This window comes from Leptodactylus fuscus, chromosome 7 (assembly GCF_031893055.1).
Source record: "Leptodactylus fuscus isolate aLepFus1 chromosome 7, aLepFus1.hap2, whole genome shotgun sequence".
In the NCBI taxonomy this organism is placed as follows: Eukaryota; Metazoa; Chordata; class Amphibia; order Anura; family Leptodactylidae; genus Leptodactylus; species Leptodactylus fuscus.
The window spans coordinates 116572139-116596397 of NC_134271.1; the positions used below are offsets into that span (position 1 = coordinate 116572139).

Genomic DNA, 24259 nt, shown 5'->3' on the forward strand with positions numbered 1-24259 from the left:
AGTTCGGCTTGGAAAGTGGCATGTTTTAAATTCCATAAGAAGGTGCAGAGATGTGGTTCATTGAATCCAGAGAAGATTCTTTCACAGTATGTCCACCAGGTGTATGTCTTTCATGCTGACCGCATATCCAGGTGAAGATGAGACAGCTGGTTGCTCTACTCAAGTGGTCAGGTGTTCATGATCCATGTGATTGGCAGATTTCTGGCAATGCTCCAGTTCTGTAGGTGCAACTGGCTTGATAGACTGTGGAATGTTTTTCAGGATACTGGTATTTCAGAGTTTACAGGGTGTCCATAATTTCTATGCACTTTGCATATGAGCAACTGTCCCGTGGCGTTGGGATGTGTGGTAAGACTGCGGAGATTTGCGGGAATGGAGGCTTACTTTTGCTTCTTCTGCTATTAAACCAAATGAAAACAATTGTAAAACATATTGAATGTGCTTTATCTCAAATACTAGGAGCCCACTTAAATGGTACAATCCCTGATTATATGTTTAGAGCCACTTGTTTTTAGAAAAACAACTAAAATTGGGGTTCCAAGTACAAGCATGACCTAGAGCTTGGATACCAAGATGATCTCTTCCTCAGAAACTATGCCCCTGGCTCTAAGTAACTTTCTAACTAACTCTAAATGACTGTCTACCTGACATTGGGAATACCAAATAAGTGCTCAGCAAACAAAGTAGATGACTTCCAGTCTTGGGTTAAGACCATGGTCAAGGTGGAAAAATTACTTTCAACAGCTCCCGCAAACTCAATTTCTTTGCATCCTTTCCATCCACTGATTCCGGTACAGTTAGAAATTTTCTCTAGCCCCCACTGTTCAAAAGTAAACATTCTGTTAATTTCGGCATCCAATATGCTAATTATTAGGCAGTCTGTTCCATCTTAGGACCACCTACCTGACAGTAGAGCGATCTGCTCCACCTCACCCTGCCATTATAAAGCTTACTTAGCATATTGGGTGCTGAAACTATCAGCACCGAGTCCTCTGGAGTCATAAGAGCTATATGGAAAATTCCAACTGTGCAGGAAGCAGCTATAAAAAAATGCAAAGAGTTGGTGTTGGCGGAGGAGTTAAAGGTTCCTCTCCACATACCAAGTTAGAGGTGTGCTTGATCCAAGCAGGTAGTTCCCAGGCACTACGGAGCAAGAAGCAGCAGCCAACCCAGAAGTTACGGTACCTTTGTCCTGTTCATACATACTGTATACTAAAATATCTAATATGCAAATTAGGGACTTAATTTAGTTTATAGATTAGAAAGTTAGACATAAAACATGTCCATTTACTTCACTGGCCTTATAAGTCAACATTTTGTGTTTCTACTGTTATGGGAAACTCCAGCAATGTCAAGTGGTGATATAGAAGGTCAGATTACTATCATAGTCCATTACATGGGTGTGAAGAATAGGAACTATCAGAATTAAATTAAAAGAAAAAATTGTCACGATTGTAAGAATTGTTTGCTTATATGGGATGTGTCTACATCCAGCAAAGCAAACCTGTCACAATGATCTGCAGGTTGCATGTTATAGAGCAGACTTATATATAGGTTGTAGGAGAAGATCTAGTAGTAACCTGTCTATCATTCATTTATATCCCTGCTGATTCTATGTATAGGAGTCCAGTGGGCGGTCTTATTCACTCCTTTTCCCTATATGACTGTGCATAGATAGCTGTTAGGACCGCCTACTGGACTCCTAAGCATAGAACGAGCAGGGATTTGAATGAATAAAATACAAGTTATACTGAATCTTCTCCTACAATACTATATATCAATCTGCTCAGCTCCTCCTGCACTATAGCATGCTGCCCACATATAGTCATGTATAATGTGACAGATTCCCTTTTCTGCCCATATAATGGGTTAGGTGTCAGTTTTACAAGTGTTTCTCACCTTCTCGTGCTGTGTGCATGCCTTTGAATGCTAGTGACGCAGTGATATCGCAGTTATGAGGAGACAATGGAGTACCCCCGGTATGCTGCCATCCATGACCTGTCACGTACCCTGTAGGGGCCGCTGTGCCATATGCCATGTAAGGGGATACTGGTGCTGCAGTGGGGTATGGAGTCATTCCTGAGGCTGCAACAAAGCTACCAACTGTTGGTAAACCACTGGCTGTCTGCAATGAGAAAAAGACAGAGGATAATCATTACCTTATGTGTCCATCTTTTTCTTACAACAAGCAAGACTTTATATACGAATTCAATCTAGAAAACGTATTGTTAATGTTCAGCTCCAGCTAGATCCAGGAGATATATTATAAGGTGCCATATAACATTTACACAAATTCCTACATTTATAAAGATTATTTCTAGGAACAGCAACATTCATGTCTATGGGTTGTGTCTCGTATTAGCATTGCCTGAAAGGGACAGAACTGCAATATTAGTTATATCCCATGGACAAGAGAGTAATGCTGATGTCTTGTGACTGCCAGTGCCTTCCCCCTCCCGGACATCACATAAGGGCCAGTGTGTGCCCCAGCTAATTTGTTCCCAGCCAACAATGGTCAGTCCTTGTCTTTATTCTTTTTAGCCAGCTGGACCTGCTGTAAGGTGTCCATGTAACTGACCTGACCTGTTCATGTATCTGACCTGTTCATGTATCTGACCTGACCTGTTCATGTATCTGACCTTGGCTTTTTCCAAGCTATGTAACTTGTTTGTTGCTACTGCCTTGCTGGATTCTCATGCCCAATCTTGGTTAAACCTGACCTCTGAACTTTTGCTACCTGCCTTGACCACCTGCTTGTACCTGACCATTCTCTTGTCTGCACTCCAGTGCTTTGCATTGGTGTCTCTCAACCTGATGGACCAGCTACTACCAATATCAGGACAACCTCCGAAGGTGGAGACCTGCCATTCACCCCAAAGCAAACTTGAGGTCTCTGAACAGGGGTTAAAGGGTGAATATCAGAGAGACAGCTTAGACAACAGAAGTGGCCCAAAGCCAAAGCAGTTTGGTAGCGCAGTGGATGCAGAAAATGCTCACCATGATAAAGACTAGTGCTGTTTCTAGGATAATAAAAGACCTTCGCTATTGAGCTCCTACAACAACGTTAGGACATTTGGGGCTGTAAACCTAACTGGATACAGATGGTGACACTGCGGACCTCAAAATTTCATCACCATGACTAAGAAGTAGGTCTGAAATGAGTCAACATCTATAGCTATATAGTGAAGTTTATATACATTCCTGAGTGCTACTCCTTTGTGAATCTAGACCCACACAAGGGCTGAGCTAGGTTTCCTCTGTCTTTAACTGTTTTTACAATTCCCAAGGAGGGGGTGGAACTTACCAAAATAATATGTGAGTTGTATCCTTCTGTGTCCTACTTTATCACCCATCTCTCCTCTTGGTTTTGTCACTGTTACACATTCTCAGTTCTAGGAGTATGTCGGTGTACTATATGTGACACATAGCATTATAACAGAGGAAGACGTTCTTTGATCCAGTATAGGTTGATCTATATTGGTACAGCTCACAAAACATATTGTCATGCACACGGGTCTTTATATATGGTCATATTGATCAGCAAAATAGTCTTATCCCACACAAGGACATTGATACATGTATGGATGGATTGAGGCAACCTATGCAAGTAGATAAGTGGTGTGGAGCGTGTATCAGTACCAATATAGTACCAACTATCTAGAATATTGGCAAACATCTACTTGGATCTGAAGATCTTCTTGGATCTGTATTCTAGACCTGACATACAATATTGGCCAAACCCACCACAAGGTAAATATATATATATATATATATATATATATATATATATATATATATATATATATATATATACAAGTCCAAAACTAAGTACAGATTCTTTAAATAAAACCTAATGTATAGGAACCTTTGGACTCCAATATTATGGAGACACCCATCAACATCGATTTACTATAGCCCTTGTGTGTCTTGACTCTCTCGGAGACATAGTCATCCGTGATTGACTTGCGTTAAGGAGAATAATGCCTTTCAATGACTGACATCTTTCAACAAATTGACTTAAATAGGGATACTGCTCTTTGTGTGCTCTCCTGATATGAGAAGGTGTCCTGCAGATCAGCAACACATCTTAAGGGTCTTTAACATGAGTATAAATCACTTAGATGGATAAACCAATTCACAGCTTATTGACTAGAGGCCTACATTTCCATTCGCAGAATCCCACAGACAAAGGCAATGTTTGTCAAATAGCTTTGACCTTAAGATTTTACACAAAGGATCCTTTAAACCTGAGCCACTAAGATCAACTTATTCTGTTTGTTTAGACATCACCTAGAATGACTTGAAGTAAACAGGAGGACATTTAAAGAGCCCCAAAATCTCCTGTTCGGTGGCAGGTGCATTAACCTTTCAATGCAACCAAATCTGTAGAGGTCTCCTATTTCAGGAAGAAAGGCCAACTGTGTGTGAGAAACATTATAGTCAATGGCATTTTATTTGGTCAATTAGGAAATGCCCATAACATGGTCCACAGTGTGTTTTGTCTTGGTTTTTCCATTGTCATATTGATTCATTCTATTCTTTAACTGCAAAATTACCATCTCTTGAACTTGCAAAGCCCCACCCCTTAATCCAGTTTTAATGGCCCAGTTAAGAGTTCCCTTTATATTGTAATGGTGACTTCAACAAATATCACAAAGGAGACTGGTAATCGAACCTTCATTACCTTTCCATGTAAAATATTGGATATATTCTTGGGTTGAAACTAAGGCTCTTTATATCATCTCTGATATATGCTTATTGTCAAGGAAAATCTTGGTGACATCACCATAGGGTAATGATGAAGACTTCCTTATGCTATAGGTTTAATGGGGTTGTCCAAGTCTAGAAAACATGGCTGCTTTCTTCTAGAAACAGTGTCACATCTGTTCATGGATTGTTTCTGGTAATCCAGTTCTGCTCCATTAAAGTGAATGTAACTGAGCTGCAACCCCACACAAGAAAATGGATAGGTTTACTAATTCTAATCTTGGGCAACCCATAAATTATCATATAATATTAACTGTAAAGAGGGACAAAGCCAATTTGTAGACAATTAACAGTTAATCATTTTTGCAAATATAAATAATTGAAATTTTTGCAAAGTTTTAGGTTAAGGACCCACGTAGCGAGCTGCAGCGAATAAGCTCTATGGAAAAGACCACGGTGGAAATGCATTGAAATTTTTGCTGCAGGACTTTTCACAGAAAGTCTACAGAGTTTTCTTCTGCGGATTTTCTGTCCCTATTATATCTATACGGAAAACACCAGCGTTTCCATGGTATTGACAAAACGCAGCGTATTCGAAACATGGGCCCCTGGCCTTAAAGATTTTCTCCAACTATGGTGACAGTCTTTTGCCTTGACCGGTTGTCAATGGGACGCAGGACCTTTATATGGTCTGGCACTTGTCAGAAACCCAGCTATGATATCCATATTGTATCAAGGTTAGTTTCTCATACACGTAGTGACAACCTGACCAGTATAAGGAAGTTATGGCTGGGTTTATGACAAGTGCCAGACCATAGAAGGTTTCTGCAGTCGTGGTCATATGCATTGGTAACCAATGAAGTCAAAAGACTTTCACCACTATGACAGTTAGGGTAAGTTCATACGGGGAGTGTGTTGGCGGATTTTAGCACTGAGAGTGACGCGGGGAGCCTGGTGGTCTCCATAGACCACCATTGTGAGGGGGCGGATTATAATGTGGATTACGCACCATAATCCGCCCCCTCTGTGCCCGTGTGAACTAGCCCTTAGAGGAAATCTTTAAAACTTAAAATTTTTAATTATTCATATTTTCAAAAATTTATAACTTTTAACTGTCTTCAAATTTAAATATGGCTAAGTTCATGAAAGTTTAAGGCTGAGGCCCCACGTTGCGGAAAAGCAGCTTATTTTGTTGCGGTGAAGGAGTGAATTGAGCAGAAGGTAGAAGTAGAAGAACTTCCTTTATACTTCCCATTCCTTTTGTAGTCATTGGCTTTGGCTCAAGAAACCGCAACGAAATCTACAACCAAAAAAGCTGCGTTTCCGCAACGTGGGGCCTTAACCTAAATCTGACCACAGAAAACAACCTGTTGATTTCTCTAATCTCCCGGGTGCCTATTACCCATTATTTCCAATCTCAGTTTGTTAGACTCTTTGACAACCTACAAAAATTGCCCAAAGGTGATCTCAAAGCATGACCCCAAACACTCGAAGCTTGGAAGTTAATAATGAAAACTAACAAAATATAAAATAATAAAAATAGAGTTTGAAGTTAATTTCCCAAAATTTTATTAGTAATATAACAAATATGTTATTTGCCTATTTAAGGGTCTTTGGCTATCCAGAAAAAAATGTATTTTCCATGGATAGAAAGCAAAAGTTATAAAAGGATGTAGATAGGACCTATATAGGCCAAATCTTACAAAGGGGTATAGTCTTGGAGGTACTTAGAAGCCACTCCTAGTTTTACTTGATAGTATAATGCTTTATTTTTGTTGACTGAGAGCTGCCATGTTGATTTATCCAATGAACCAAGTCATTCTTAAAATTGTATCGGACCAAGTGTTGAGTACATTGTAAACACTGTCATCCATACACGTAGCCGTCATGGAGAAATCATCCCCCGCCAAGCGTCAGGCACAGAAGAGGAGAATTATACTAATGAGATACACAAACACCACTTGTCAAACATTGGGATTTAGCCCATTGACGTTATCCAGGGGAAATGTTTATTTTACTGCTGACAATTCAATAGGATCTCTTCTTGATTATTTTTCTTTCTCTTCACATTTATGTCACATTTTTATATTTATTTGATAGGGATGGTAGACCCTTACGAGAGCGGACCCCTTCATGTAAAAACAAATTATAGGCCCTTTGCTTTCAAACAGTTCATCGTAGCATCTCCATCCAGCAAATCTCTCATACAGTATATAATCCTACTGATCTGGGGGATTGCAGTCCACCAACTGGAAGCCATTAGTTCAGTCCCTTATAGAGGAAGGAGAGATGGGAATTGTCTTTTATTTACTGTACTGTATATATATATATATATATATAGTCCCATCTGCTGCAGCCGGGTATAGAGCAGAGGTAGCTGAGTATACTGTACTGTGCATGTTATTCATTGAAAGGTATTCTGTTCATTCTATGTTTACTGAATTTTACAGTCTCTGCAAAGTTAATGGGATTCTAGCGAATCACATCCTCACACTGCAGGAAAATATGCGCCGCGGACACACCTTGATTTCCCTATTAGCATAATGGAAGTAGAAAGTGCTGCGGGAAAAACAATGATGCATTCACACTGAAGTTTTTCCTGTTTTGCTTTTTTGCTGTTGCCCACTACATGGGGCCTTAGCCTTAGACCTCACATTGCAGAAATGCAGCTTTTTTTGTTGCAGATTTTGCTGCGTTTTTTTGAGCCAAAGCCAGGAGTGGATTGAGTAGAAGGGAGAAATATGAGAACTTCCTATATATTCCCCATTCCTTTTGTAGCCATTTTTGGCTTTGGCTCAAAAAACTGCAGCAAAATCTGCAACAAAAAAGCTGCATTTCTGCAATGTGAGGCCTAAGGTTAAGTCCCCATGTAGTGGGCAACAGCAACGTGGGGTGTTAGCTTTAAACTGTTTTTATTATATTTTCTTAAAATATTTCTTTATCTTGTTTTTTTTTTTTCCTCCCCTTTTCCCCTGCAGTGATCAATGTATCCTTACCCCTCGTTCACATCTGCGTTTGGTAATCCGTTCGGGGAGTCCACATGGGGACCAAATGCATTGGCAAGCGGTGTGCAGTGAAAGCACACGGACCCCATCTTTTCCACATGCTGCCACTGCGGACATAAGAGTAGATCACAAAGTACTTTTCTGTCCGCATGTTCTGTGCAGACACCACACATATCCCATTATAGTCTATGGGGTCCATGTGCTTTCACTGCACAGCGCTTGCCAATGTGTTTGGTATTCCATTCAGAGGTTTCCCCATGACGACTTCCCGAATGGATTAACAAATGCAGATGTGAATGAGGGGTTACTCTAGCAGTCCATACACAGAGGGCAGACAGGAGAGCTGGTTAAACCTCCTTACAGTGCTGGATTATCAGGTGAAACATCATCCAGGACTGTAAGGAGTTAAAGGGAATGTATCATAATTTCTATTTATTTTTTAATTAAAACCTGTGAAATGTATCACTTTTTTTCAAATCTGTTTTAATCTTTCAATTTTGCACTTTTGTTCTATTTTCTGTACATTATTATGGGAACTTTTTTATCTTTTCCCCTGTTAATAGCAACTTAGTGATATGCTTTACAGTAGTCTCATGGCCATGGCCAGAAATAGTCCGGAGTTGACTCGTCCAGGTCTGTGAAGGAGTTTTCTAGACATGATCTGTGTAGGGATGGAGTGTGACATCATCTATTGTCAATGGTGGATGCAGTGGTGTTATCTATAGAGGTGTTATTTTGTAATTGTCATCTTAACTGTCTTGTTTGGGATGTAAATGAGGTGACTGCTCCAAAGAAAACTGTTTATTTTTAGGGTTGGGTCTTATGCACACGCCCAGACACAGAGCCTCAAAAACTATGGCTATGTGTATAGGCCCATTGAAGATGACGGGACAGTATATTATCCAAAATTTCAGAGCCGTGATTACGGATAATATGCAGAAAATATCTAGAGTCAATGTACATTTATGTAAAATCTTGGTTTAAAAATAGGTAATTTTCTGGTAATAACTTCCCATTAAAGGGGTTGTTAGTAGAGATGAGCGAACAGTGTTCTATCGAACACATGTTCGATCGGATATCAGGGTGTTCGCCATGTTCGAATCGAATCGAACACCACGTGGTAAAGTGCGCCAAAATTCGATTCCCCTCCCACCTTCCCTGGCGCCTTTTTTGCACCAATAACAGCGCAGGGGAGGTGGGACAGGAACTACGACACTGGGGGCATTGAAAAAAATTGGAAAAAGTCATTGGCTGCCGAAATCAGGTGACCTCCATTTTAGACGAATAGTGGATTTCAAATCCGGGTCATATGAGAATGTGAACTTTGTGACTATGAGACAGGGATAGCTGTACAGGCAGGGATAGCTAGGGATAACCTTTATTTAGGGGGGAATGTTATTAAAAATAACTTTTTGGGGCTCTATCGGGTGTGTAATTGTGATTTTTGTGAGATAAACTTTTTCCCATAGGGATGCATTGGCCAGCGCTGATTGGCCGAATTCCGTACTCTGGCCAATCAGTGCTGGCCAATGCATTCTATTAGCTTGATGAAGCAGAGTGTGCACAAGGGTTCAAGCGCACCCTCGGCTCTGATGTAGCAGAGCCGAGGCTGCACAAGGGTTCAAGCGCACCCTCGGCTCTGATGTAGGAGAGCCGAGGGTGCACTTGAACCCTTGTGCACCCTCAGCTCTGCTACATCAGAGCCGAGGGTGCGCTTGAACCCTTGTGCACACTCTGCTTCATCAAGCTAATAGAATGCATTGGCCAGCGCTGATTGGCCAATGTATTCTATTAGTCTGATGAAGTAGAGCTGAATGTGTGTGCTAAGCACACACATTCAGCTCTACTTCATCGGGCTAATAGAATGCATTGGCCAGCGCTGATTGGCCAGAGTACGGAACTCGACCAATCAGCGCTGGCTCTGCTGGAGGAGGCGGAGTCTAAGATCGCTCCACACCAGTCTCCATTCAGGTCCGACCTTAGACTCCGCCTCCTCCGGCAGAGCCAGCGCTGATTGGCCGAAGGCTGGCCAATGCATTCCTATGCGAATGCAGAGACTTAGCAGTGCTGAGTCAGTTTTGCTCAACTACACATCTGATGCACACTCGGCACTGCTACATCAGATGTAGCAATCTGATGTAGCAGAGCCGAGGGTGCACTAGAACCCCTGTGCAAACTCAGTTCACGCTAATAGAATGCATTGGCCAGCGCAGATTGGCCAATGCATTCTATTAGCCCGATGAAGTAGAGCTGAATGTGTGTGCTAAGCACACACATTCAGCACTGCTTCATCACGCCAATACAATGCATTAGCCAGTGCTGATTGGCCAGAGTACGGAATTCGGCCAATCAGCGCTGGCTCTGCTGGAGGAGGCGGAGTCTAAGGTCGGACCTGAATGGAGACTGGTGTGGAGCGATCTTAGACTCCGCCTCCTCCAGCAGAGCCAGCGCTGATTGGTCGAGTTCCGTACTCTGGCCAATCAGCGCTGGCCAATGCATTCTATTAGCCCGATGAAGTAGAGCTGAATGTGTGTGCTTAGCACACACATTCAGCTCTACTTCATCAGGCTAATAGAATACATTGGCCAATCAGCGCTGGCCAATGCATTCTATTAGCTTGATGAAGCAGAGTGTGCACAAGGGTTCAAGCGCACCCTCGGCTCTGATGTAGCAGAGCCGAGGCTGCACAAGGGTTCAAGTGCACCCTCGGCTCTCCTACATCAGAGCCGAGGGTGCGCTTGAACCCTTGTGCAGCCTCGGCTCTGCTACATCAGAGCCGAGGGTGCGCTTGAACCCTTGTGCACACTCTGCTTCATCAAGCTAATAGAATGCATTGGCCAGCACTGATTGGCCAGAGTACGGAATTCGGCCAATCAGCGCTGGCCAATGCATTCTATTAGCCCGATGAAGTAGAGCTGAATGTGTGTGCTAAGCACACACATTCAGCACTGCTTCATCACGCCAATACAATGCATTAGCCAGTGCTGATTGGCCAGAGTACGGAATTCGGCCAATCAGCGCTGGCTCTGCTGGAGGAGGCGGAGTCTAAGATCGCTCCACACCAGTCTCCATTCAGGTCCGACCTTAGACTCCGCCTCCTCCAGCAGAGCCAGCGCTGATTGGCCGAATTCCGTACTCTGGCCAATCAGCACTGGCTAATGCATTGTATTGGCTTGATGAAGCAGTGCTGAATGTGTGTGCTTAGCACACACATTCAGCTCTACTTCATCGGGCTAATAGAATGCATTGGCCAGCGCTGATTGGCCGAATTCCGTACTCTGGCCAATCAGCACTGGCTAATGCATTGTATTGGCTTGATGAAGCAGTGCTGAATGTGTGTGCTTAGCACACACATTCAGCTCTACTTCATCGGGCTAATAGAATGCATTGGCCAATCAGCGCTGGCCAATGCATTCTATTAGCGTGAACTGAGTTTGCACAGGGGTTCTAGTGCACCCTCGGCTCTGCTACATCAGATTGCTACATCTGATGTAGCAGTGCCGAGTGTGCATCAGATGTGTAGTTGAGCAAAACTGACTCAGCACTGCTAAGTCTGCATTCGCATAGGAATGCATTGGCCAGCCTTCGGCCAATCAGTGCTGGCTCTGCCGGAGGAGGCGGAGTCTAAGGTCGGACCTGAATGGAGACTGGTGTGGAGCGATCTTAGACTCCGCCTCCTCCAGCAGAGCCAGCGCTGATTGGTCGAGTTCCGTACTCTGGCCAATCAGCACTGGCCAATGCATTTCTATGGGGAAAAGTTAGCTTGCGAAAATCGCAAACTGACAGGGATTTCCATGAAATAAAGTGACTTTTATGCCCCCAGACATGCTTCCCCTGCTGTCCCAGTGTCATTCCAGGGTGTTGGTATCATTTCCTGGGGTGTCATAGTGGACTTGGTGACCCTCCAGACACGAATTTGGGTTTCCCCCTTAACGAGTTTATGTTCCCCATAGACTATAATGGGGTTCGAAACCCATTCGAACACTCGAACAGTGAGCGGCTGTTCGAATCGAATTTCGAACCTCGAACATTTTAGTGTTCGCTCATCTCTAGTTGTTAGGTATTCTTTAAAATTCCAGTGGGTCTGTTTCACGATCGCGATCGGCTGGAAAATGATCAAAAATTGGATTTTGAAATCTCAAGATCAGCTCAACCCTACTGTATATATAATATACAATTAGGGATGAGTGATCGGGATTGGGAAAGATCGGATCCCGATCGGTGATGGAGGAAATTTCACGATCAGGATCGGCTGGAAAATGATTAGAAATCAAATTTTAAAATCGATCCTGAAATCTCAAGATCGGCTCAACCCTAAAAACAGACAAAGCTGTCTTCTTGGATGTATAGTAGGGTCAGTGCTACTTTTTGGGCTGCAAATATTCATATACTTTAAGTTAATGGATATATTATAGAACAGGTTTATCATGGCTTTTATAATATCACTGAGCTGGTTCAATAGAAACCTAGATAGTAAAGCAATTGAAGAAATATATAAAGATGATAATTGTGTTCCAGGTTCTAATGGTAAGTAAGACATGTCCTATAGATATTCCGCTCATATTGACCTACTTCTATAGTATCCTACATTGTAACTGTTGCTGATAATGGACGATGTGGTGGAGTAACGTGCAGTCATCCAGGACAATGTCACAAGTAGCAGAGAACACAAAGGAATCCACATCCTCATTTCTCGCCTCTTTTGGTAACAGTAGAATGTGTGTCAGGGAAGCAATGGCAAGGAAGAGAATAAGAGAGTACAAAAGAAAAGGCAAGGTCAAGATATTGATCTTGATTTGTGAGCGCTGATAAGATCTCCCTAAGCTCCATATTATTAGAAGCTTATTTGTCAAATGCTGGCATGTATCCAGTTCCTTAACATGTCAGTGCTGGATTCATCTGTTTCACTACACAGAAAAGAATCTGGATTTTGTTGATGAGCGGCATCACTGGTTGGATAGATCATGCAATGGCAAGTTGTCGGGGGAGCTGGAAGGCTTCCTTTATCAAAGGTGGTTTATCTCATGACAGGAACTGGATAAATCTGAACTTAAACTTCACCTCAATGATAGTATTTAGGGGTTGTCTGAATTATAAAAAAAAAAGGATATTCTTTGTTTTTAGAGATGGTGCCACTCCTGTGCATGGGCTGTATTTGGTATTGCAGCTCAGCTCCTGGATTTGAAGACAGTACGGGAAGGTGAACGTTTCTGTTCAAATTGTGTTATAGATGCCTTAAACTAAACACGATGTAGGGGATGTCTATTTATAGGCACTGATCCCCATTGACAGGAAAATAGGGGACTGCAGGTTCTCCATGTGAATTGAGCGTTGGTGTGCATGCTCAACCCAGCAGCATTTACTTCCGTTGGAGTCCCTGTCCCAGCAATCCCCTTTTCTTGTATTTTTTGGGGTCCAATGGCAAAGCTATAGGGGGTGCAGCAGTAACAGTTGCTAACTGGCCCAACACACTGATGGGGCCCCAAAGGTCCCTCTGCCTTATGGAATAAAACACTATTCTAAATGACGCAAGGAAAATAGGGGCCCCTTTAGAGATTCTTAGGAGCTTCAAGTTACACCTTCTGGAGTCCAAGCTTATTAAAAGGGAGACCCCTTTATTGCATGTGTCTAAGACCATCTGAATTACCAGAAGGAATGTTTCATAATTCGTTTCTTTAGACCAATGTCTCAGCAAGATAAGAAGGACAGACTCCCATCAGACCTCAGACGGGCAGAGGGAATGGGTTCCTTGTCTGATACTTGTGAGATGTTCTGGTGAAGTGATATAAAGCTTCGGAGCTGTCTCATAAGGAGTTGACAGTCATATAGTGTTAGCCCGTAGTAAAGATGTCTTTTACAAGGAGTGGAAAGCTGCTTCCTGAGCACTGACTGGGGCAGACACAAGATTGCTGTGGTTTTCGGCTCACAGAAAGTAACCGTGATGCGATATTAATGGCATTAAAGACATCCTGCCCTATAAATCAATGTAGAAAACAAGGAAAAGCGTAGAAAGATAAGACGTTCACAAGGAGATCGAATTGAGAACACATGCCGAAATCTTATTCTAGCAGCCGAATGTAGAGAATCGTTGACTCATTATGGCTGTGATATAACGTTTCCTGCAGACTATTATCCTAGTCCGTATTAGTGTGGGAAGACTGCCGGGCAGCCCGACTACTTAATTGGTTTCTATAGTTATGTCTGCCCTTTATTACATGTGGAACACTTGTACATTAGTCTTTTATTTCTACTACGCCACTTAAAATAAAATAAATCATTGAAACAACTTTGCACATCATTTCTACTGCTCCTCCGCAGGCCTCGAGTATATGTGGTTGCAAGCCACAAACAAGCCTTGTGTAGTCTGGACCTGCAGTCACATGATATGTGTGGTTGGATCATGGCTGGTCCCACAACCCACTAAAGTTTAGACAACACTATTACAACCATACACTGTTGAACCTGCATCACGGGCAGGAAAAAAAAAAAGACACTAATGTATAGCTGATAGACAAATTGGGTCAAATGTGCTCCACGACACCTGTTCGGTGCCTTACTGACCCCATTGTGCAAATGAGCAGAGCGAAGAAGGAGGAGACGCAATGTTCTGGTGCAAGTGGGCATGTGACTGAATTATGAAGAGGCGGTAACCTGTTTGGGACTTTATTAAGGGTCCATTCACACTGAGTTTTTTGGCGCTGATTTTGACACTGAATCCACGTCAGAATCCAGGTGGAAAAAAAGCCTTCCATTGACTTCAATGGGTTCCTTTTTATGCTAGCGGAAAAAGGAATGTGGAAAAAGGAACCCATTGAAGTCAATGGGAGGCTTTTTTTCCACTGGGATTTTCAGCGCCAAAATCCTCGTCAAAAAACTCTGTGTGAATAGACCCTAAGACTGGCGAAAGAAGTACCAGTCTTAATAGATAGACTGTTCATATTAAATGGGTTATCCAACTTTCTTTTTTGCAATGATGGATGGCTAGGAGTATAACTCTCATCATCCCTTTCATTATTTACGTCTAGTACTGGTGCACCCGATGTGCCCTTTCATCTGAACAAGGCAGTGCTGCAGCACAGCGCGCTGACACCAAGTGGAAACAGTGCCTAGGCCATGTCGCAGTACCTTCAAACAGCCGATGGTGGAAACCCTGAAACAATGGAAAGGCATTTGCTCAAGCTATATTCTCTAGTATTGATTGACCATTGTCATTCAGAGAACTATCTGGCAGTATTATTTGGGCACCCTATGGCGATGTATCTTTTTTTTTTTTTTTTAAATAAATTCTTTATTTATATTAAAAAAAAAAAAAAAAAAAAAACAGTAACGAAAGACAAAGGGGAAGCAAGGCAGCACTGGCATACACGGCCCAGCGAGCCTCCAAACGTGACAAGAATAAGTCCACACGGACAAAACAATACTTAACAGTCAAAGACACAAAAATTGAGACAATAACAATTGAAATCGGTGAAGGGGAGGACAGGGAAGGGGGGGGGGAGAAAAGGGAAAGAGAGAGAGAGAAAAGAAAAAAAAAGGAGTGGGGGGGGGGGGGCAAAGCTCCAGCACCCACGGCAGAGCCCTCATCACAGGTCCTTTAGTGTTGTGTGAACCTACATTCCTTCACTGTGCTCATGTAGTGATGTCATTTACCGGGATAAAAAGTAGCCTATGTTTTAATCGGGGTTCCTATCTATGTATGTGGCAAATTTCATGCAAATCCATTCAGCCGTTTTTATGTGATTGAGGAACAAACATCCAAACCCACAAACATCATATTATTAGTAGGATTGTATAACAAGCTGATTGGAAATTCATTGTGAAATTAAAATACATACGGTAATATACCCCATCCATGGATTTGCTGCATGTAAGCCAACATTTGGTTTTACATATAGAAATTCCATGGCTAGGGCATGCTGTGTATTGTAATTTCACAATGATTGTACATCCAGTGTATTACACAATCATTGTGTAACTGGTCAAACACAATACACACAGACTTATATTTGTAAAAGCTTGTGAGTTTTATCGCAACAAGTGCTCATATTTAAACATGGGAGTGAATAGGTTAAGAAAAAATAGTTTTTAATCGTAAGCCTGAGCTTATACATGGTAAGTTTAGAGCTACAGATGTAGCAGTGTTTAAAGGGGTTGGCCACTTTCAGACCAAGATTGACAAACAAATGTACAATAAAAAGTTGTACAATTTTCCAATATACTTTCTGTATCAGTTCCTCACAGTTTTCTAGATCTCTGCTTGCTGTCATTCATTCTGTTACTTCTAGCAAATAAAAGTCTGACCATGGTCATGTGATGTACGGTCCATGGTCATGTGATTTACGGTCCATGGTCATGTGATGAGCACACAGGTGCACAGCTGATTACCAGGCAGATGTCTGATTACTGGGCTGTGACTGTAACGAATGGCACCTGTGTGTTCATCACATGACCATGGTCAGACTTTTATTCACCAGAAGTAACAGAATGAATGACAACAAGCAGAGATCTAGAAAACTGTGAGGAATTGATACAGAAAGTATATGGGAAAATTGTATATTTTTTTCATTGTACATCTGTTTGCCAATATTGGTCTGAAAGTGGCCAACCCCTTTAACTTGACTTTCTGTGCCGAGATATCTTATCTCAGAAGACAACACAAGCCATCATAAATCCATTCACAATGAGTCCTGCTAACCTTTCCTACATCTGTACATCAGTTACCATTTTGGATACATGGAGTGTCCTTCTCAGGAAGACTGAGCATGCCTGACCGTGAAACAGACACTATTGATTTCGGTGTAATACTTCATGTCTCCTGTGGTGGCGCTGCAGAGGTATTGAACACAAAAATGAATATTTTACAGTAAATGTCAGGATGATGCATCTAAATGCCATCCAGTTTTATGCACTTTCAAATGTTTGAGTAAATGCTTTATTTTTTTTATGTATACCTTGACTATACAGTATGGTCAGATGGTGATGTGAGTTGATATCATGCCAATATAAATTAATAGAATTACGGTATATACCGTAATTAATAGTCTGATTATTTTATCCCTAGCGACCTATTTCCTTCTTCTTTTTTTTTTTGTTATAGAGATGGAGTCTCTGTACTAAACAGCAAAAATTCACAACATGTCACACAGAGCAAATGGTAAAATCCACAAGCAAATTGTACAAGGAATAGGACATACTGTGGATTAGAATTTCCATAGCTGCCCTCAAACGTGCCACATGTTAATGTGCTCTGGAAACCAAACCTTCACTTGCCTGTATTGTATTTTTGCTGTAGAGTTTATTTTACTCTTAACATAAAGAACTAACTTATAGAATTCTATTTTGTTATATTATGGTTAGATATGATGTTAATTAACAATCTAATATTAATATTATATTAATTCTATTCATCATTTATAGTATCTATACATTCAGATTGTCTTATTTATACACAATGGAGCAATTTTACTAACATAAATTTGCTAGAATTCTGGCTAAAAACTTGCCTAACATACCAAGCACCACTTTTTAGACACTTTTTCAACCTTGTCAGACAAGGGGGTGGCCCTTTAGATGTGGCAATGTGTGCAAAAATTCTGTTGCAAATTTCTTTTGCAATGTAAGCCAACCAATAAGCTTAGGCTAGACAGCCTAAATGTGTACTAGACACATCACCCAACATAAATCAATGTGAGAAATGTGGTGCAGTCTAAGGCTGGGGTGCCATGGTATAGAAACACCGCAATTTTCCTGCAGCGGAAACACCATAGGTAAATGACTGTGTTTTACAGTCAGAGCAAAGTGGATGGGATTCTAGCAAATTCCATGCCCACTTTGCAGTAAAAATCGGTGCAGTTTTGGAAATTGTAGCATGACAATTATACCTACGGAAACACCAGCAGTTTTCCCATAGGTATAATTGTAACAGAATGTCTGCAGAGGAAACCTATCATAAAACATACAAGAATAGGACCTGTCCTGAGTTTTGCCTCCGCTCTGACGCCCCCGTACATGGACCCATTATAATACACTGTCGTGTGTATGGGCCATGAGAAAAGAATGGGTCAGTGTGCCAGCCATTACAAAAATGGGATGGTACAGTAACAAAGCACATGGTCATGTGCATGGGGCCTGAGTAGGGGGCGGACGTAAATCCAGCCTCGTAGTGGCAGTGTTAGAGGTTGTTTATTTGGAGAGACTCATTAACATGAATACATAGAATAACAGAGGAATCTTATAAGTGACAATACATGAGACAGAGCAGCTCGGCAGTGTATGCAGAGGGAAGGACGCTAACTTATATGGTGAATAGAACATGTAGCGTACCATATAGTTACCATATATTATATGTATACATACAAAACCACTTTGTTACATTACCTCTTTTGACAAAATGTGTCTATTACTGTTTATTTCTGACATGTATAAATGACCCTATTCAATAGGTTTGTAGCCTGTGCTCAGCCATGCTCTATGTGCGGTGAGGAGACAAAGACACATACGTCAGAACTGTCTCAGGTGAGGTTAAGACAGTTTACGGAATACAAAGATGAGGTATACAGGGGTATGCTATGAGTAACACATGGATGATCTGTCAGTACAACATGTCTAGATGATTATTGAGCATTCTCCCTAGATGACTGTGTACGTGTTCCTCCTCCGTGGTGGGCTGACATCTTGGGCAGCTGGTCTGTTGATGTAAATGCTTATATTCTCCTTGAAGTAACAATTCTGGATCATCTTTTCTTATAACTTTCCTATGTAACATTCCTCTTTAATACCTCCTGGAAAAGTATCACTAAGGTCGGGGCCCCACGGACCGGAAACGTTGTGATTTGCCTGCGGCGGAGACAATGCGGGAAAAATCCCTGCGTTGTACAGTGCTGGTAAAGTGGATGTGATTCATGCGAATCCCATCCCCACTTTGCGGAAAAGATCGCAGCGCGGACACGTTGCGATTTGCAAAGCCGTTGCGGCTTTGCAAACCGCAGCATGTCAATAATATCTACGGAAAGGCCGGCGGCTTTCCCGTAGATATAATGTTAAGAGAAAGTCCGCAGAGGAAAACTCTGTGAACTTTCTCTTAAAAGCGCTGTGGAAAGAACCTCAATGCGTTCACGCTCTTTAGTGCTGCGGATACGACCTGTAGGGCCTTAGCCTTAATTGGCTATTGTGTATTACCATGCCCCTTGTAGGAAGGGATATGTTCTTACACAGTTTGACACCCTAAGCATTGGTTGGATAATGTCAGACAGTGCAGGGACAAGTCCCCAACTAGTAACACCCAGTTGTCAATGTATTCATACATCTCTAGAAGGAATAACAGAAACGATGCTGCAGAATAGTTAGTAGGAATAAAATTATAAAAATAGGCAAGTCAGGAGAAGTGACCAGTCAACTTTAAGGGTCCATTCACATGGAGTTTTTTGGCATTGATTTTGACACTGAATCTACCTCAGAATCCACGTGGAAAAAAAGCCTCCCATTGACTTCAATGGGTTCCTCATTCCGCTCCAAATTAGGCCCAAATGAATGGGCCTAGTCGGGACGGAGGTGTTGCTCTGCTGACACTGCGGCATATTCCTCCATGGAATCCGTGATAAGAAAGGGCAGGTTACTTCTTTTTTTCCATGAGCGGCACAAAACCGTGAAAGAAGAAGTGAACGGCTCCCATTGAAGTCAATGGGAGGCTTTTTTTGGACCGGATTCTGAGGCGGATTCCACATCAAAATTTGGTGCAAAAATCCCTGTGTGAACCCAGCCTAAGGCCCCTCGCAGCGAATCGCAGCAAAAAAACGGTGTGGAAAAGACCTCGGCTTAAACACATCACTTTATCTATAGCATTGTTCATTGCGATGTCACACAATTTTCTTCTGCAGACTTTATTATACCTATACAGAAAACACCAGCTTTATATGCTGCGACTATCAGAAATGCAAGCATTTTTGAAAACACAATTTTTCCGCTACAGATTTTTTTCAGCAATGTGTGAATGGAATTAGCCAGAATTGCATTCACTTTACAGGTACTGTAAATGCAACTTTTTTGCCGTGGTGTTTCCGCAACATGAGGCTTCAGCCTCAGGAGTTCAGTTGCAGATTCTGGGTCACATTCTGCACTGGGCAGGCAGAATTTTTCAATGTCCCATTCATTTCAATGGGAATAAACCTGAAGAATGAGCACAACGATTATTTTTTTCTGGTGGAGGAAAAAAATTAGTGGCTGCCTCGCATTGAAATAAGAAAAGGTGTCAAAATCAGCACCATACTCCTGCATCTGAACATACTCTTAGGCCGGGTTCACACAGGGTTTTTTGGGCTGGATTTTGATGTGAAATCCGTGTCAAGATCTGGCTCAAAAAAACGCCTCCCATTGAAATCAATGGGAGCCGGTCATTTCCTATTGCAGTTTGTTCCCGCTCGCAGAAAAAAGAAGCGACATGCCCCTTCTTCAGGCACATTCCACGGCTGATTCAGCCACGGACATCCGCCTCGCAACACTCCCTCCTGACTAGGCCCATTCATTTGGGCCTAATCTGGAGCGGAATGCCGCAATTGGATGCCGGTGCACTGTATGCCCTGCATCGACATCCAGTCACGGCTAGCCATTTTTTGGAGGCCACCGCATCAAAATCTGGTCCAAAACACTCCCATGTGAACCCGACCTTAGTCTTACAGTACAGCCACAAGAAACTACTAAGCCCAAATGTAAAATCTGTAATGGGGAACCTTTATACCTTGTATCATTTAGAATAATGGTACATTTATTTTGACCTTTGGGGTCCAGGTAGTGACCGCTGCTGTTGCACCCCCTACAGATTTGCTGCAGTCATACACTTATGGTATATATCCGTAATATCACCAGGACTAAACAGTGAATATTTACATTCATAGACTACGAGCAGAGATCTTGTAAACCATGTAGAACTGATAGAGAAAATATTGGAAAGGTGTTATACAATCAATACACTTTATTTTCTGAAACCAAGATCCGCTCCGCTTAATATTCAAGAGGTTCATCCTCATGTATACAAACTAATGCAAGTACATTTCTCATGGAAACCAACATGGCTGCTATTGTCACTGCACAAGTGAATGTTAGAGAAGACCGATTCTCTGATTTATAGTGACTGATGACATCACTGCTCATCCTCAGCTATAGATTTTAGGACCTGCACAATATATAATGGAGCAGATTTATTATCTGCCTCCAGTGACCAATCACAGCACAGCTTTCATTTTGTATTTTGCCTTTGCAACATGAAAGCTGCGCTGTGATTGGTCACTATGGGCAACTAAAGCAGTTTTCCCTTTAGACAATTGAATAAATCTGCCCCGGTGACTCAGTCCGTTACCCAGAATAGCGTTTACGTTCCCAGTCACCCCAATCTCGTCACTTGGAATATTAAATTATGACATAAATTTGTCTCATTTGCCAAATGTCTTGTATTAATTTGCTGCTAATGACATTATAACATGTACGTGATGTCTCTTCACTTCAGTAGAATGTGCCAAGCAGAAATTATTCTCTCCGCTTTGTCTACAAGCACAATGGCCTGGGGAGTGTATATGTAATTAACTCTTTCAAGGATTACAAGCCAGCAATAAAGCAGATAGATGACATCATAAAGTGACATCATTAACTAAACCTGTTGTATATAGCACAACCAGCTGGACAATTCAGTATCAGACAGACGCCATTTGTAGAGATGAGCGAACACTGTTCGGATCAGCCGTTCCGAACAGCACGCTCCCATAGAAATGAATGGAAGCACCTGGCACGTACACTTTGCCGGTGGCCGGTCGCCGTGCCAGGTGCTTCCATTCATTTCTATGGGAGCGTGCTGTTCGGAACGGCTGATCCAAACAGTGTTCGCTCATCTCTAGCCATTTGCCAATACAGTGACAATATCATTGACATAGTGTTTTTTAAGGACTAGTCTTGTAGCTAACTACTTGGCACATTTACTATGTACTGTATAGCATTACAGAGAATACATACAATAAAGTTTATGAGTTTTTTTATATAATTTTTTTATTACTTTCCACTAAGTACTATATCCTGTAATTTTCACTAAGCCTAATAATAGATCGACACTTGCCAATTGTATGGTGGTTTTCTTTGCGGCAGTCACTTAACTTAAATCACGGACAATATCACAATAGAAGATAGCACCTGTAAAGATCACACCACTGACCCATCATTACATCCACTACTGACACAGCTAATCTACTACAACTCCCAACTCTACAACCTCAATGAGACGGCTACAGCATGCCTATGGCCATAAGACTGCTGTAAAGCATATCGCTAAATGCTATTCAGGGCTCGTTCACATCTGCGCCCGGTCTACGTTCTGCAGGTTTCCGTTTCCTGCACAAAACAGAGGCAGGAAACGGAAACCTGCAGGACTCTTTGAAACCCATTCATTTGAATGGGTGAGAAAGATGTCCGGCCGTGAGCGCCGATGAGCGTTTTATGCTCTCCGCCGCGAAACCCGTTTTTTTAAACCGGACACAGAGTCGGACATGTGTTGGATTTTAAAAAAAAAACGTTTTTTCAGCGGAGAGCATAAACCGCTCACCAACGCTCACGGCCGGACCCGATCTGACAGGTTTCCGAAAGGAGACCGAATGCTAGTGTGAACCTAGCGTCATAGAAAAGAGGAGAATCTCAGGTAAGATGGCTGCCTCAATAATTAGCTACAGAAAATAGAAAAAAAAAACTGATTAGAAAACATCAAATATTTCAATCTGGTTTAATACATTCATTTTAAAGCCCCTGACCGATCGATAGATTTCCACATGCCCGACCCTATGTCCCCATGTTAAGGTGAAGTTGATGGCATCACCAAGGACCCTGTGAAAACCTAAATGGAAGTGGTGTCTGGAAATATCTCAGAATTTACAATATCTCTTGGCCCCCTGAGATATTTTTAACTACTCCTGCCTATAGGGGGAGCCATTCTGGGACTATTCTATTTTGGTTAATGTTAATGTGGATTTCTTGCCATAGATCCTTGTACATTCTCATTTCAAGCTATGTTGTTTAGTTATCATGTGTTCGCATATGTCCAGGGATCTCAAACTAACTCAGATGGGAACCCTGAATGCCGGAATGGTGGATAATTTGTACCCACAAGGCATGGGCCATTGAATTTGGTGCCAAATGGAAACATTCTGCATTTTATAATCTGTTGCAGCTATGCTAAAAAGTACGTATTCTCTTATATAACCAGTCTGATGAAAGCGGGAAGCTTTGTGCCTAGCCTCATGTATTATGTACTGTAAAGTAGCCAAGTGAGCTACAGGAGGTATCTAAAATTACTGTGACCTAATACATGGTAAATGCTGTATATAAGATCACCGAGCTACATATTTCTCCTAAAGGCGCGCTGGGAAAAGCAGACTATACTGTAGGTGTATTAACATGGCCACCAACAGAGAATACGATAGGAACCCACTTCTTCATTCATCACTATAGTACTGCTAACCACATTGTGTACAATGTATATACCATAGAAACAAAAGATATGACTGCTTTGGGGTCCCTGGAGACAGAAGTTCCAGTTAAGGTTGGTCCCATTCCTGTTGCTACCTGTGATGTATCCCATTATGTATACGTCATGCAATGTTAGCAAACAAGGTAGGAAGGAATTGGTTCTAGGATCAATAAAAACAGATCAGAGGACATAAGGCCCTTCTATCCTGGTAGGCAAAACCAGAAGTATAAGGGGGACAAGGCCTACAATGGGGCCTACTCTTCTCTGTAAAAAAAATGGAACATACCATTTGAGGACCCAATTCATGGATCCCCCTATAGACTCGTGTATGAAGGATCTGTAAAATCAGATTACCTTCTGACGTGTACTAGTCTGCCATGTAAATGGAACCGGAAATCTGGCCCAATATCTATAAATGTAGGTCCTACATGCAACTTCACTGTCCCATACTGTATATAGTACATGCAGTACAGTATGAGGAGGAAGGGACTAGCATAAAATCACTATGATGCAAAGATTTCCAGACTCCGTTCAGACTGGGAAATTCCACCAGATTTTTCAGCCCAGATTCCCTTCTTTGCATTAGACCTAAGAGTTCTATTTGCCCCATCAAATCAGTACAAAATATGAATATTCATATAAATATTAGATATAATTATGTACATCTGATAACCCAAGGATTTGGATGGATATGATAATGAATGACTTATACACAGATAACATTTTTATCTTGTGATCCATTATTATATATTGAATATAGAGGTTAGATACAATTAATATGGACTTCTGCACAAAACAAACAATTTACTGGTAATTTCAGCTCTGCTACATCTGCGTCTTGTCACCGGTAACTGTACACAAGCTGATTATAGTGATAGTGGTATAATTAGGTCTATTCAGACCTAACAATATCAGATACTCAAGGCAGATCAAATCTATCTATCTATCTATCTATCTATCTATCTATCTATCTATCTATCTATCTCTCTCTCTCTATCTATCTATCTATACACATATATCTCACACAGAAGTACAATGCACAATTTAC

At 41.7% G+C, this 24259-nt stretch overlaps 1 protein-coding gene across 2 annotated transcripts in view; it reads right to left on the reverse strand.

The window, feature by feature from the left end:
* Positions 1-299: 299 nt before the first annotated feature.
* PAX9 (paired box 9) overlaps positions 300-24259 on the reverse strand; it is a 32432-nt gene continuing 8472 nt past the window's right edge. For both annotated transcript variants that reach the window (XM_075282908.1, XM_075282907.1), the window contains 2 exons: positions 1900-2125; positions 300-398 (listed from right to left, as the gene is read on the reverse strand). In XM_075282908.1, the coding sequence (XP_075139009.1) occupies positions 301-398; positions 1900-2125 (324 nt within the window). In that variant the 3' untranslated portion in view covers position 300. The remainder of the gene's footprint in view (positions 399-1899; positions 2126-24259) is intronic.